Here is a 15,554-nt window from a genome sequence, read left to right as displayed (position 1 = left end):
ATTTATGATTACCCAATGGCATATACTACTAGAAAAGTATATTATTATGAAAATGGTTTATTTACATGAAGCAGGGTTTTACATATGAGCTGTTTTATGCAATATCTTGTTATAGAGACCTACATTGTTTGAGGGGTATAGTTTTCCTTTAAGCTGCAAAAATCATATAATTCTCCATACAAGCACTCACACCCTTCATAAAGCAACAACATCTGTAGGAACTTGATCAGCCCCGGGGGATATGGAAAGAGTGTCACTTGGAAGAGGATACATTAGTGCAAGGGTTATTTGAATAAAACTTATAATTGCAGCAGTAGTGTGTGGGTTTGTTTTTATTGGTGGGTGGTGAATTACTTGCCTCGAGTCTGTATAATTAGGATCCTATAAGAAAAGAAAACTAAATTCTGACAGCTTTTCCCGGAGTCATTAAACAGCCCATCAATAAAAATTGCTTAATTTGTGTGCCACTAGTCAGATTCCAAGGACAGTATAAAATATTGAAAAGAAGTGCTGCCTGCGCTCATGTACAACTGCCATTGTGAGGATAATCCCCCCGCAGCAGTCTAACTTGTAGCCAGTTTGTCTTGAAGAGCAGGCAACATGCAGATATAGTGGTATTAATTATACAGGTTCATGGTGTGTTCATTATGCAGATACAGACGCCGAGCTGCCTACGGCTGCTTATCATTATGCACAGACACACTGTGCAGTTTAGCTACACTTATGAATGGAATTTACAGAAAAATCATGGGACTCTACTCTAAAATGTAAAATATCTGAATCTACAAAATGGTTTGTGATTCAATTTTGCCTGGAGAATGATCTAAATGTCATCTCAGCAAGTGGTCAGTATTGTATGTTGCTAGCTCTACAGAAAGGCAAAGCATAATATGCTGGCTCCACTTGCAGTTTAAGCATGGCCTTAGCTGACATTACAGGGCTGATGGCTGATTTATCAATGCTCCAATTTTAATATTGCCGTATATACTCGAGTATAAGCCGTCCCGAGTATAAGCCGAGGTACCTAATTTTACCTCCAAAAACTGGGAAAGCTTATTGACTCGAGTATAAGCCTAGGGTGAGAAATGCAGCAGCTTCTGGTAAGTTTCAATCAAAAAATTGAGGATTTCTGCGACCATTCTTGGACGCCAGCGAATATTCTTGGAGACTATTCTTGGACGCCGGTGACTATTCTTGGACGCCGGCGACTATTCTTAGATGCCGGCCACCGTTTTTGCACTTGACCCGAGTATAAGCCGAGGTAGAGTTTTTCAGCATATTTTGGGGGCTGAAAAACTCAGCTTATACTCAAGTATATACGGTATTGCGATTCAAGTTTTTCGAATGGTAATGAGTGAGTCTGACCTGTTTTGCTTCTCCAAAAATTGGTGAAACATATTTGTATATCAACTGAATGTATAAATGGAATATAACTGGATGTATAGAAACTGAAAATCTGTTGGCGCTCTATAAATACATGTTAATAATTTATTCAAAGTTGATTTTGGACACTGCAGCGACAGTTTTTTTCTGGCAGTTGAAATAAGTTCTATTTATTGCCATTGCGTCTACGTATCTTCAGCAATGAAGTTGGTTGCGCCTAGTGATTCTTTTCCATCAATTAGAATAATGGCAAAAAGATGCAATGCTGACCCCTACATCAAACCATCAAACCCTGTAGGCATGTTTTTCAAGGGCTCACAGCAAGTTTCTGCTCAATAAACCTTACAGCATGACAATGATGCCCGAGGCTCTATGGGATATGAACATTTGCCTGAGGTCACACACAACTGGCAGGATTCTGTGGCTTAGTCTTTTATTAGGCTTTAATTTCCTGTCTTCCATCCATGCGTGAATTTCTGCATCTTTTTATTTTAAACAATAATAGTACGACATCATCCACACATACAACTACTAAGAATTATCGTCCTCTTGTCCTTCTTGACCTTCCTTCTGCTAATATTGCCCAGGCTTGGCTTGTGCATCCCTCCGATTCATTTTTTTAACAAGAGGAATCTAGATACTCAGGAGTGCTCCTGTATGAATCATCATTTACTGCTCACCAAATTCTGCTGTAGCGGAAATAAAATAATACCGTTATGCATAGAAAATCAGCTCCAGTTTATTTGCAGTGTTTACATGCATTCATTCTGTAACGGGATTGTTCATCGCAGAGAGAAGCATTGCTTTGACTGCCTCGCAGAGCTTAAATAATTTAACAAAACCAGATCCGGATTATTTTTAGCTTGCAATCCAATAAATAATGGGATTTGCATTAATGCAGAATGCAGTGCAAGTTCAAGTGCCAAATTTGAATCCCAGTATTAACTTGTTGGAGAAGACACTATTGAGGTAATGTAATAAATGGAGGAAAGTTTGTATCAGGTCTAATAATCCAAAGCAAACAACCACTGTCTGCTATTAACTGGCCACTTGTTTGAAGGCAAACTTATCTGTTGCTATAGGTTACTAGACCTGGCAGGGTCGACCTGGCCCAGCGGGACACCAGGAATTCTCCAAAAAAAATTTCTGGTGTTCAGAAAACCTTTTGCTGATGTAAAAAACAGTGTAGGGAAACATAGTAACATAGTAACATAGTAAGTAAGGTTGAAAAAAGACACATGTCCATCGAATTCAACCTTTTTTTATTTTTTTATTAACTACCTATCTGCCAGTTGATCCAGAGGAAGGCAAAAAAAAACCCCATCTAAAGCCTCTCCAATTTGCCTTAGAGGGGGAAAAATTCTTTCCTGACTCCAAAATGGCAATCGGACTAGTCCCTGGATCAACTTGGACTATGAGCTATCTCCCATAACCTTGTATTCCCTCACTTGCTAAACACCATCCAACCCCTTCTTAAAGCTATCTAATGTATCAGCATGTACCACTGATTCAGGGAGACAATTCCACATCTTCACAGCTCTCACTGTAAAAAAAAACTTCCAAATATTTAGGCGGAACCTCTTTTCTTCTAATCGGAATGGGTGACCTTGTGTCAGCTGGAAAGACCTACTGGTAAATAAAGCATTAGAGAGATTATTATATGATCCCCTTATATATTTATAAATAGTTATCATATCACCTTTTAAGAGCCTCTTCTCCAGCGTGAACATCCCCAATTTGGCCAGTCTTTCCTCATAGCTAAGATTTTCAATACCTTTTACCAGCTTAGTTGCCCTTCTCTGTACCCTCTCTAATACAATAATGTCCTGTTTGAGTGATGGAGACCAAAACTGTACGGCATATTCTAGATGGGACCTTACAAGTGCTCTATACAGTGGAAGAATGACCCCCTCCTCCCGTGACTCTATGCCCCTTTTAATACAGCTCAAGACCTTATTTGCCCTTGATGCTGCTGACTGGCATTGCTTGCTACAGCCAAGTTTATCATCTACAAGGACTCCAAGGTCCTTTTCCATAATGGAAAGATCCATTTTATACTCAAGGAGTCATTTGCAATGACCCTGGGTGCAAGTGCTAGAGCCCTTACACCCAGGCCATACAGGGCTCCTTTATGGCTTGCACCTGCTGTGGCACTCAGACATGTAAGTTATGGGATAGATGGGGAGGTGGGATGCCTATGTACTACTTCCCTGTGTGAGTTCTCACCCTGGTGGTCTAGTGGGTCGGTGGGGACGCCCACCGCGGTGATCCTTCTCCTTTGCTTGCCGGTTCTCCTATGGCGCACCCTTCCGGGTTTTCCAAATCATGAGCGTCATGACGTCATTGCGTTTGGCGCGAATTTTGAATATGTAAAGGGGCTTTGAATCCAAACTCATTATCCGTTGTTAGGTCTTACTTGCTTAGTTTCTTGGTACGATTCTCTGTCTGTTTGATTCCAGTTTTTGATCCTTGCCTGCCTGACTATTCTGAGCTCTACCGGTATTGACCCTTGCCTGCCTGACTATTCTTTTAACGCTGCCTGTACCGACCCCGACCTGATTGACCTTGCTTGAACTCCGCCTGTACTGACCCCGGCCTGCCTGACTACACTTTTCGTCTGTTCCCTGAACTGTTGCCTTTCGTCCAAAACCTTGGAAACGCACTTGCCCCTTTGCTCGTTCTGAACATCTGCTTTGCTCCTCTCAAGTTAAGACCTGGCTGCATCTGAGTAACTGAGGGCTCCTCCTGAGGCCAAAGGTAGCTTAGCACTTGTTCTGAATTTAGGGAGCCGTACATGAGACCATGGCTGCGCCTCATGAATACATTCCTGTTGAGTGCAGTCAACACTGTATTCATGGGGCAGACACAGGTTTTTGATTTCCATTTTAGAGGGCGCAGGGCAGGGTGCAAATAAAGCATCTTGCCCTGCACTTTGTAAATGAGGTTGATTATCACAGGACACATTTAGAAAACGGCAAACGTAACTGTTATTTCATATTTTCTAGAGATGGATAAATGCACTGACTGTAGCATTAATGCGTCTGTGCCACAGAACCTAAAAATCAACTATTGTTTAGAACTTCAGAAATGTGTGTTTTTAATCATAGTCTGAAAGGGACTGTAATATAATGATATTAACTTTGCCTGGGCAGCATTCTCCGGAAGCAGCCATAAGGAAAAAATACCTAATTTGCCAAACTCCCTGTATAAATAAATTCATCCTTATTAATTCCCTTATTGCATTTGGCTGCCCACGTCTGTTTAACAAGATCTCATTGCCTGACTTACTGCTGCCCTGTGCACCATCTTTTATTTCCCCCGTATATCAGAGTCACCCACAAAAATTGCTGAAGCATGGGCAATTTACAGATAGTGAACTGATGCAGCTCAGTAATGCACAAACACATTTCACTTTCTGTTATAAAGATATAATGGGTGAGAATCTAACTGTCCTGGATGCAGCTGCACATAAAAACACAAGCAAACAAAACATATTGGCAGGAAAATGTAAGTGGAATAGTCAAATTTGTTCAGTTATTTTTTAAATTATAACATTTTAATTTCCTCTTCAAATTTACTGTTTATGTAAACAGTTTATGTGTGGGAACCTGGCAAGATTCATTTCTGTACGTATCACCATTGGAGTGCAAGAAGGAGCCTTATTACCTTTATACATTATGTTTGTCTGTTTATCCATTCTTTGTCTGTATTTTTATTACCGTTAGTTTGCATGGTATGTGCTTTTGTGGGCAATTCATGAATATGGATTATTTATGATTAATGTTAAATCATAGACCAGTAAGCTTTCCCATGCTCTTTAGATGTTGGTTCCTCTGTGCTGATCTGTCCATTCGTGAGTCTTCCCCAGTTTCATCCATATTGAAGAACAGAAATGTCCTGTAAGGGACTTCTTCAAAATGTTCATTCTATCCCTTGTCTGCTTGAGTTCACATGTTAGTAGATCCCTATACTTTAATGTGTTTATTAGATAGTACCCATGCTACTTGGTGTAACTCCAGAAACACCTGTTCTTTCAAAGGTAGAGGCTAAGCCTTGATGCCATATACTCTAACCTGCTATCGTGCTTCTTTTCACTTAGCTTCTTTGTATCTCCTCTGCAGCTCTGTTTTAGACACAGTTAATTCTTGCTTTCAGGACCCTTCTTTGGAAAATTGCATCCTTTTACTTTCCTTGTAGCCCAGTAATTATTTTCAGCTACATTCACAAACACCTCCTTGACTGTACCGCAATGCTTACATTTTCCTATTGTCCCCCAAAAGTCTAAATCGGTTTGTCGGTTCATATCTAAAGTCTATTTATCAAATATCGACTAGAATTTGGGTGCAAGTTTATAGCTATGAGAGTACGAATGTAGAGTCTTGTATTTCAATTCCAGCAGAGGGATCTGTATAGTACAGAGATGTATATTAAATAGTTAGGAGGCTGTGAGAATTGCTACTGTTTTACTGTTCCCACTACAACAGGGGTCTCTTATTCCCAGAAAATCCCTGATAATAAAATTTGACAAGTTTCAGAGATAGTGAGATACAGGTAAATAAATCAATTGCATGATAGGGAGAGACAAAGAGATGGATGATGATAGTTATATAGATAATAGATAGAAGATAGAGTAGATAGATATACAATAGAAAGATAGAGATAGATAGAGAGAGAGATAGATGATAGATAGATAGATAGATAGATAGATAGATAGATAGATAGATAGATAGATAGATAATAGATAGATAGATAGATAGATAGATAGATGATAGATAGATAGATAGATAGATAGATAGATAGATAGATAGATAGACAGACAGACAGACAGATAGAGAGAGAGAGAGAGATATAGAGATAGATAGATAGATAGATAATAGATAGATAATAGATAGATAATAGATAGATAGATGATAGATAGCAAGATAGAGAGATAGATAGATAGATAGAGAGATAGATAGATAGATAGATAGATAGATAGATAGATAGATAGATAGAGAGCACAAGATGATAGATAGAGAGAGATGATAGATAAATAGACAACAAGATCGATAAATATATGACAGATAAACAAAAATATAGATAGATATACAATAGAAAGATAGATAAATAGATAGATACAGTCGTAAACAAACATATTGCTGTAGCAGTGCAGTGTAGTGCAAGTGTAAGCCCAGCTGCCTTGTAGTGTTGGGGTCCTTCCTTTGTAAGTCATGACTGTGCTTGGGTGTTTCTTTCAACACTGGCAGGTTAATTGTTTCCTAATAACATTGACCATAGTGTTATAGTGTGATAGTGAAATCCTACTTGGAAGATGACTGCGACATCCCTGCCACCTCACAGGTGTTCTCACAGTGTTTCCCAATTAGATAGAATGGTTTTGGTTGTAGGTAGCATGTTTAAGTCTCTAGGTCTTTTTTTAACAGGCAACCATAGCAGCTAGTGTATTAAGGTTCGGTAAAACACTTGTTTCACTGTCCAACTACTTTGTGTGGTATATTGGTCTGTGCATCCTATTGTGGTTTTTAGAAGAGAGGCTTTGTAGTATTGTATTATATTGGGTACTCAAAGAGCTCCATTAGATTTAGTTTTTGGAGCACCTTAGATGTTATGTGTAGTGATGGGTGAATTTATTTGCAAGGCATCAATTTGCTGCAAATTGACGCATTTTATTTGCCGAGACAAAAAAAAAATTGTCCTGCGTCAAAATTGTCCCATGAATAAAAATTGTCCTCTTGTCAAAACTATTCAGATGCCCATTGATCTTAATGCATTTGGACAAAATAGTCGCGTGTAAAAAAAATTGTCACTCGCTGCAAAATTATTTTGATCCCCTTTGACTTCAATACGTTTCGCAAATTTTTCGTGATTTTTTTCAGCAAAGCAAAACGGGACAGATTTGCTCATTATTTGTGTTTATTAACCCAGCCAAATAAACAAATTTGATTGCATTTCTAATGTTTTGGTGGTGGGAGTTGCATTTGTATTGTCCTAAAGTAATATATATATACGTGGAATATATATACGTGGAAAAACATTGAACTTGGTGGCAGTGATTCTGCAGCATATCTATTTTCAGGGAAAAACTATATATTTTTTTGAAGGATACAATCCTTCTTCTCCTCCTAAAGTGGTGGAACCTTTTGATCTATCAAGAGGCATTTCTTTAAACGCTGAATCTATGGCATTGGGACAAATCTTTTATGTTTGTTGGCATGTAAAAGTGTAGAACCTAGTTTCCTTATTATTATTATTTCATATAAAAGCTAATAATGAAAGTCATGCTTTTAGCATTTGGATCCAGGAAATGCATCTCTCCAGCTTTGCTCCACTCATTTTCCCTATCGCTACTGTTGTCTTGAAGTGGTTATTGTCAGACAGAGGCCATAACAAGCGATTCTGTGTCTGGAACAATAAACACTAAACGGAGGTTTTTGTTTGCTCATACTGTTATACGCTGCTTTTTGTTCCACCATCAACTATGTGGCTGATGAAACCAACCCAAGATACATTTGAACATTGCTCCATGCTTCTGTTTTGGCTGCACAGTTTGTATTTTCTTGAATTTGGAAAATTACCGGAATTGTGCTAAACCTTTATTTTCTACTAATGTTCTGAAACAGACAAGATACGTTCATGTACTTGTCTGCTCCGTATGAGCTCTGGCATAACAGGTTATCTTCTTGCGCTTCAGTTATCATAACTTATAATGCATGGGGAGGAGGTAATTTATACAGAAGACTTGCAGTGTGCAAAACTATTGTAATGCTCTTCTCCCTGACATATACCTGGCAGGAGTAATCTAGACCATTGGCATGGCAGCAGAGGCTCCCCGTTACTTCATGCTTTTATTAAGTACTGTGGAGGTCAGTCAGAAGAACAGCCAACACCATATATTTGAAAGGGCCACAGAGGCAAGGGCCTAGGTGTGCAAGTTGTTAGGAGCAGCAAACCACATTAATACTCCTGTGGACTCATCTGGCCACAGATTCAAGCAGGGAAGTGTGCACAGCTTTGCGTCAGATATGATAGCAATACTACCTGGTTGAAATAGTAAGTCCAACTCAATTTATCTCAATATTTTCTGCTACAAACTCCGATCAAATCCGCTCGGGTTTTTTACGATTATTTATTATTACATTTTCCAGAAAATTTGCTTTGTGGGAGAAAAATCAGATTTCCACATTTTTTTCTGATTTTTCGTCTGATTTTCACAATTTTTTCAGATTTTTCACCCTAAAACGCAGTATAACTATTATCTATTGCACAAAACCCAGAGCCCATCAAAAAATCATTGGAACTTCTCCCATTGACTTAAATGCAACCTCGACAGGTCTGACATGCTGGATTTTCTGATTCTGACTTTTCCATCCTCTGGGTTTAATAAATTCCAAAAAATCCGTGATTTTTGCATTCAAGGTTTAGTAAATAACCCCCTAAATATATAATAGATATCATTTACCGTATACATATAAAATGTAAAAATGGTGAAATATTTTAAGTATTTATATTACTTTAGTATGGTGTAACTGATGAACCCTAGCTGTTGATGAACCCTAGCTGCTGATGGACTGCAATTATCTCATAACAGCTAGTTGGCAATGACAACAGTACATACTCATTGGGAGGTGGCGTAGTGATGTCTTAAGGGAACTAACCATTCTTTCTCTGTATATCTGCATTTCTATACAACAGAGAGGGAGTTGACATATTGCTTCTGGTCTTACCGGAGACATCAACACCAACACTATAACGCCTCTGGTGGCCGCACATAGATATTGCCATGTCTTTCCTCTCAATAGAGAATGTTTCAGCCATGGCAGCTCTCACTGTATAAATGCAAAAATATGCAAGGAAGGGGCTCTTTAAACGGTAATATGAATCTTTATACTGTGATTCACTTTTAGGTTAATGGACAATAAATGACAGTGAAATGCTTATAAAGACTGCATATGTTTTCCTTCTAATCTCAAAACACCATAACCATGATCCATTATGGAAAAAACAGATGAGAGCAGCGTCTGTTGAGTACGGTTGAGAATATGAATTGCTGATATGTAATAAATATATTTATGTAAATATATATTTACCAGATTATTTGCTTTTTAGTTAAGATTACAGCTTTACTGCTAGCCTGTCAACAGAACAAGCACTATATTATACCAGAATGGCATCACTAGCATTAGATACTATCTGCCAATTTATATGTGTCATTGTTATGCAGATTAATAGTCTTTGTTATTTATTTCCTAACTTGGATAGTAAATGCACATACCACAGAGCAGCGTTATTGTTTTAATAACTCCCGAGTCTTATTTTGAGGCTCAGATATGCCGCCTTCCGTTGCTTTCTAAAATCCATCTCGAGTGGTTTGTGCGATTAAGGCTGGAGGTGAAGGCGGCAGTTGGAAAGCAATTATGCACATGAAGCATGAAACGCTTGATAAAGCCCTCTACACTTTCTCCATAATAAATGAGTTGCTCAAACTGCAAAACTCACCTCAAATAGTTCATTTGGTACCAGGGCAATCACTAGTGCCTAATGTTAAAGGATCCGAAGCCTGTCCAGGTTCATAAAGAGCATCCGAGAAAGACATACTAATGAGAAAGGCTGAAGATGCGGAAAAGAAATGCACTGTAGTTGTTGGTTAGTTTGTCCATTTCCTACCGGACTGACCTAGCGTGACAAAGGTTGGTGGCTGCTAAAGCATCACTTGGCCTGCATTGGTAAAAGGATTTTATCTCACACATTCCAGCCTTTTCTAATAATTATATCCCTTAGCAGATTGCTGCTTCTATTCTACACAACACATTTTGCCTATTCCATGGCAAACATTCTAACCTTTCTGTTCTGAGCATTCTAGTCCTGCTGTCCCTTCACATGTTCTATTCGGCACATCCTGCTATTCTAACCTGTTTTATTCTACATCTCCTAACTCTTCTATCCCACACATTCTAGCCCTTTTACGGTGCACATTCTAATCATTCTATCTCAAATATCTCAGCATTCTATTCCTTTAAAGGGAAACTATTATGAAAATGAAAATTTAATATAAGCTTCAGCATACTGAAATAAGAAGTTTTCTAAATATAATCAATTAAAATATCTCTGCCGTTTCTGAAATAATCAAGTTTATCTTCACTATCCCTCTCTCCACATCTGTTTCTCTTCATTCTCTCTTCATGCAGCAGTTGGGTGTCAGATAATCATTGACAGTTAGATCAAATATATCTTATAGGAGGTCCTTTTGCCTAGAAGATGTATTAGAGCGGCACCGTGCAGAAGGCTTTCTCTTTATTATTTCATGCTCGATTATTTTTTCTAGATTGTTGCTTATCAACTTAATGACTTTTTCTGTCTCTTCTATACAGGTGATTCTGATATTAACCAAATACTACCATGCGGATATGGGGAAAGTTCTGGAGAGCTCTTTATGGAGGTAAGTTCTCTTCCTATTCTTTCTTTCAAAGTTAATGTTAAAGGAGAAGGACAGTCGTTGGGGGTGCCAAATGTTAGGCACACTCAAGTGAATGTATTTACTTACCTGAAACCGCAGGTTGGTGCTCCTGTTAGGAGTGAGCACCATGGAGCGCTTCTCTTCTGGGGTCTTCAAATTTCCTGGGGCACACGCATGCGCAGTAGAATGAAAAAGCAGACTTTTTAGTTAACATTCGACTTTTCACTCTAATGCGCATGAGCAGCCGCGAGAAGAAAGAAGAAGCCGGAAGAGAAGCAAATAATCATCCCGGGCCGGTGCAATTTTCTGCTCATAGGAGTAGCAGCCCGGTGTTTCGGGTAAGTAAATACATTCATTTGGGGGTGCCTAACATTTGGCACCCCCAATGCAAATTACTTTCCTTCTCCTTTAAGGGTAAAGAAGGATCTTATCTACAGCCTTTCAGCATTAGTGATTTCTTCTGTCTAGGTACATTGATGTGGGAAATTCATAAATATCTGTAGAAATAGGCCAAATCAACCAGACTTGCTGTGCTTTTCTTGAAGATGTTCCACCAGTCATCCAACTGGCTTTCTTAATTCAGAATTGAGAAAGTCAGTCGGATTACTGGTGAAACGTCTTCAAGAAAAGCACAGCAAGTCCGGTTGATTTGACCTATTTCTACAGATATACTATGACCTGAATGAATGAGAATCTTCACAAAGAAATTCATAAATATTATAAAATACAGCTGTAGCATTCGGCATTTTGCCAATGTATTACTTAATATAATTGTATTGCTCCCCCCCAGATATAATTGTGCTGCTTGATTGCAGTTTAATACTGGCCACTTATTAATTTTGGATATTCTTCTTGCACCAGCTTGTCTCATATGTTTTGTCGGGCACTTGCAACATGAAGGACTCATTGCACTATTTTACTATCCTAATTTGTGCAGAACTGTACGTTCCATGCAGGATTCTGCCACTTTGCTGAGAAATGTGACTAAATTGAGAAAAAGAACTGGGCAGCAACTTGGCAAATGAGGTTCAGTGTCGAAGGATTATAATGTAACATAAATGCTAGTGTGTTGGGTCCTTTTTAACAGAAAAGGATTTGGGATTTTTGTATATGTATATATGGCTCTGGACCCCAATTGCTGACAGTACTTAAAGGGCATGTAAAGTCTAAAATAGAATAAGGCTAGAAATGCTGTATTTTGTATACTAAATATAAACATGAACTTACTGCACGACAAGCCTAATCAAACAAATGATTTATGCTTTCAAAGTTGGCCACAGGGGGTCACCATCTTGTAACTTTGTTAAACACCTTTGCAAGACCAAGACTACGCACATGCTCAGTGTGGTCTGGGCTGCTTAGGGATCATGATGAACAATGCTGCTTGAGTTCTGCATGGCTGGGAAGTAAGGCGGGGGCTCCCCCTGCTGTACATAAGTATGATTGTTTCCCTGCAGGGCAGTTAGGGACCGTCTGACAATTCCTATCCACAGCAGTAAATGAAGGGAGAATTTCACTGCATACAGTCAGGTTTCATATAAAAATGGTACACATTTTTTAATTAAAGCATATTGGAGATAGGTTTCTTTTTCATTAAAGAAAGTAAAAATGGGATTTTATTTTTTTGCCTTTACATGTCCTTTAAGGTGATACTGACACTAAAAAACTACTTTTTAAAACATGAATGTACATTATAAGTTACCTATAGGTCATGTTTATTGATTTTTGCTAAGAGATTTGTTTTTGTAATCAATTTTTAGTTGAAGTTTCTAAACCTGACTGTTTTGCCAACCTGACTGCCCTGGAGCCATTCCAGATGTGGTGCTAGCTCAAGGGTTCCCTTAGAAAGATGTATCAAAAGGCACACCAGAATTGTGCCCTGAAAATCAAAAATGCGCTACAGAATTGATACAACCATGCAAAACTCAACTTGCACCAAATTTGTATCAAAAAGCAAGTGCAATTGTGCCCAATTGTGGCAGATTCAGCTTAGAATTCATTGATACATACATCATTGTCTGCTGTGTTGGGATTTGTAGTGTAACCTTGTCTTCTTCCTGTGAGCAGCCATAAGGGCTTTGCTAGGCAATGCTTCCGGTTTCAGGGACAGGTGCTTTTTGGAGCCTGCCATGTGGAACAGAATTACCAGATGTCCGTAGTCATCAATGTGCATCCATTCAGCTGTAGAGACTGGGAGCTGTAGTTTAGGAAGATGTAAACAGCTACACGCTCCCCTGTCCAAAAGCACCCAAAGACTTCAAAGGGGAATGTTCTAGAATGCAAAATGCCTCACTTGGGATTTTATTGGAAAGGCAAAGGCAGCTCCCCACATGCTAGATGTTTGCTTCCTTTGTGATCCGAGGGATCTGGATGACCTCAGCCTCCATGGTCAGTATCCACATCTGTTTCAGTGTTTGGGGAACTAGCACAATGGCAAAAAAACATGTTTCAAGACGATGAGGAAAAACATCAGTCTTACAGTTCTGGGACATAGGGAGAGTAGAAAGTGCTGTGTAACTCACATGCTGAATGGCTATTAAAACTAAATTGGTGCATATTGTCTTGCTTCTTTTTGAAGGGCAATGCATCGTCTCCACCCTTTGTAGCACCAATATCTATCAGGCACAACTTCAGCCAATTGTCCTGTCCATGTAAGGAGTGTGTGGCCTGTGGGTATTCACATTCATGACCCTCAAATAAATAGGCAAGTACAACATACAAGGCTCCATTAGTTGACTTATGTCAACTCACATGGGTTATTCATGAATCTTATCTTAACTTATGAAATGTCTACAATCCACATTCAAAGTCCTCCTATATAAATCTGAAGCAGCGGAGCAAGATACATGGCCGAGCCAGGGCTAGGGCAGAATGGGTGGAACTGGGGCAGAATGAGCATGTGTTAGACATGGCTTAGATAACCCCAGATGTTGCACCCTTTAATTCAACAGCACTTGCATCTACCCACAAATAAATAAGTCCCTAAGGCTCTATAATGCATGGAACTTTCTATTTACAGCTCCTGAAGAAAATAGCAAAGACATCTCAACATTCATAAATGGAGTGAAGCTTTTAGGTAAAGATAAATTGGTAATGCTGTTCATTCTCTGCTTTCAGTCAATATATGCAATACAACAAATAACATTTGAGTATTTAAGTATATAACTGAGTGCCTGAATATTGATATACAGACTTCACAGAAGAATGCACTAGAGAATCTGCTAACCCTTCTTGAGCACAAATAAATAATTTACCACTTCTATATCTTCTAGTCTTGGCCCAGATTGGCCCATGTTCCAGCACTTTGCCTTTATCCCATCCATTCTGGTGTTGAAATTGTATAATAAATTTTTATTATATTCTTGTGAAAGGCCAAAGGCCCTGTCAGTCATAAGAAACAACTTTATAATACCCGTTACCAGGTGCTACTTTCTTAATAGCAGCCCTTTTTATGATTCACTATGATTATGAAGTTTATGTTGAATCATAACTATTTGAAGAGATAAACATGAAATGGGGGTGAGGGGAAGAAAAACTGGCAAACTGGGGCAGGTGGAGTATTAGGAGAACCCAAGACAAGGGAAAGAATAAAAAAGGTAATTGGCTCAGAAACAAAATGGAAAATGAGGAGGTAGAGGAAAGGTGGAGAGGCAGGGATGGAATGTGAAGAGGATGGAAATATAACTAAATGGTTAGGAAAAACAAAGGGTCAAAAAGGGTAAAATGACTCGAGAATAAAGGAGGAGGAGAATAAAAGTTGGGAGAAGAAAGGGGAGAAATTGTGGAGTAAAGTAACAAATGAAATATGAAACAGGAGGCTGAGAAAAAGGAAAGAGCTAAGAGAGAGAGGGATATTAGTATATAATTATAGTATATTGAACATATTTAATCAAGTAGGAAGAAGAAGTGCTGGGAGAAAAAAGAGAATGTGAGAAAGTAAAGAATAAGAGAAAGAGTGGTAGGGGATGAAAAAGATAATGAAAAGTAAGCAGTGGGGGCCATAGGGGAAATCTAAATGGGAGTCTAAGGGGAAGTTACAGAATAGAATAGAGACAGAAGGAGTAGACATACAATATGTGGGGAGAAGGGATAATTTGTAGAGGAGCTGAAATAGAAGGGACAGCATGACATGGGAATGAGTAGAAGAAGATGTGAAGTAGAGAAAGGTGAGGAGCCTGTTTAGCTGGGTAAGAGACACAGTAGAGGGAGAAGCATGGATGGAAGACAAAAGGGTGAGAGTAGGAATGGAAAAGAATCAAAGAGAGAATGAACTTAAGAGATAAAATATGTTTTAGGAAGAAATAGTGGATGAAAATCACCTACCAGGCAGGATTCAGTCAGAGGAAGTGAGAGTTAAGTAAGGAAGGATGACTATGGGTGAGAATGAAGGAGAGGCAGAAAAGCTATAGACACAGAATCTAAAACCAGGAGCCATATAGAAAAAATAAGTCTTTAGGGACAGAGTAGATGCATATCAAGGAGTATTGCAGCAGGATCCTACCATCTCCGAAATGAAAATATCTCCTTTTTTTAATCCCATTACCTATAATTTGTATTGTTGCAAAAAGGGCTCATTGAGGTCATGCCAATAACTGGATTATTACTAAGTGCCTGGCTATTAATTGGAACTCCTGGAAGGAAGGAGCTTTAGTAGAACAGAGCCATATCCTGCACACAGAGACTGTCCTCATATCCGCACAACTGATTGTACTCGGGG

At 38.8% G+C, this 15,554-nt stretch overlaps 1 protein-coding gene across 2 annotated transcripts in view; it reads left to right on the top strand.

Moving 5' to 3' along the window:
* sorcs2.L (sortilin-related VPS10 domain containing receptor 2 L homeolog) overlaps positions 1-15,554 on the top strand; it is a 575,441-nt gene that overhangs the window by 174,218 nt on the left and 385,669 nt on the right. For both annotated transcript variants that reach the window (XM_041587770.1, XM_018228485.2), the window contains exon 2: positions 10,752-10,819. In XM_041587770.1, coding sequence (XP_041443704.1) covers positions 10,752-10,819 — 68 coding nt within the window. The remainder of the gene's footprint in view (positions 1-10,751; positions 10,820-15,554) is intronic.

The sequence above is a fragment of the Xenopus laevis genome, chromosome 1L (genome assembly GCF_017654675.1).
Source record: "Xenopus laevis strain J_2021 chromosome 1L, Xenopus_laevis_v10.1, whole genome shotgun sequence".
Taxonomy (NCBI): domain Eukaryota; kingdom Metazoa; phylum Chordata; class Amphibia; order Anura; family Pipidae; genus Xenopus; species Xenopus laevis.
The sequence above is the reverse complement of the archived record's forward strand: the minus strand, read 5'-3'. Positions and strand labels throughout refer to the sequence as shown.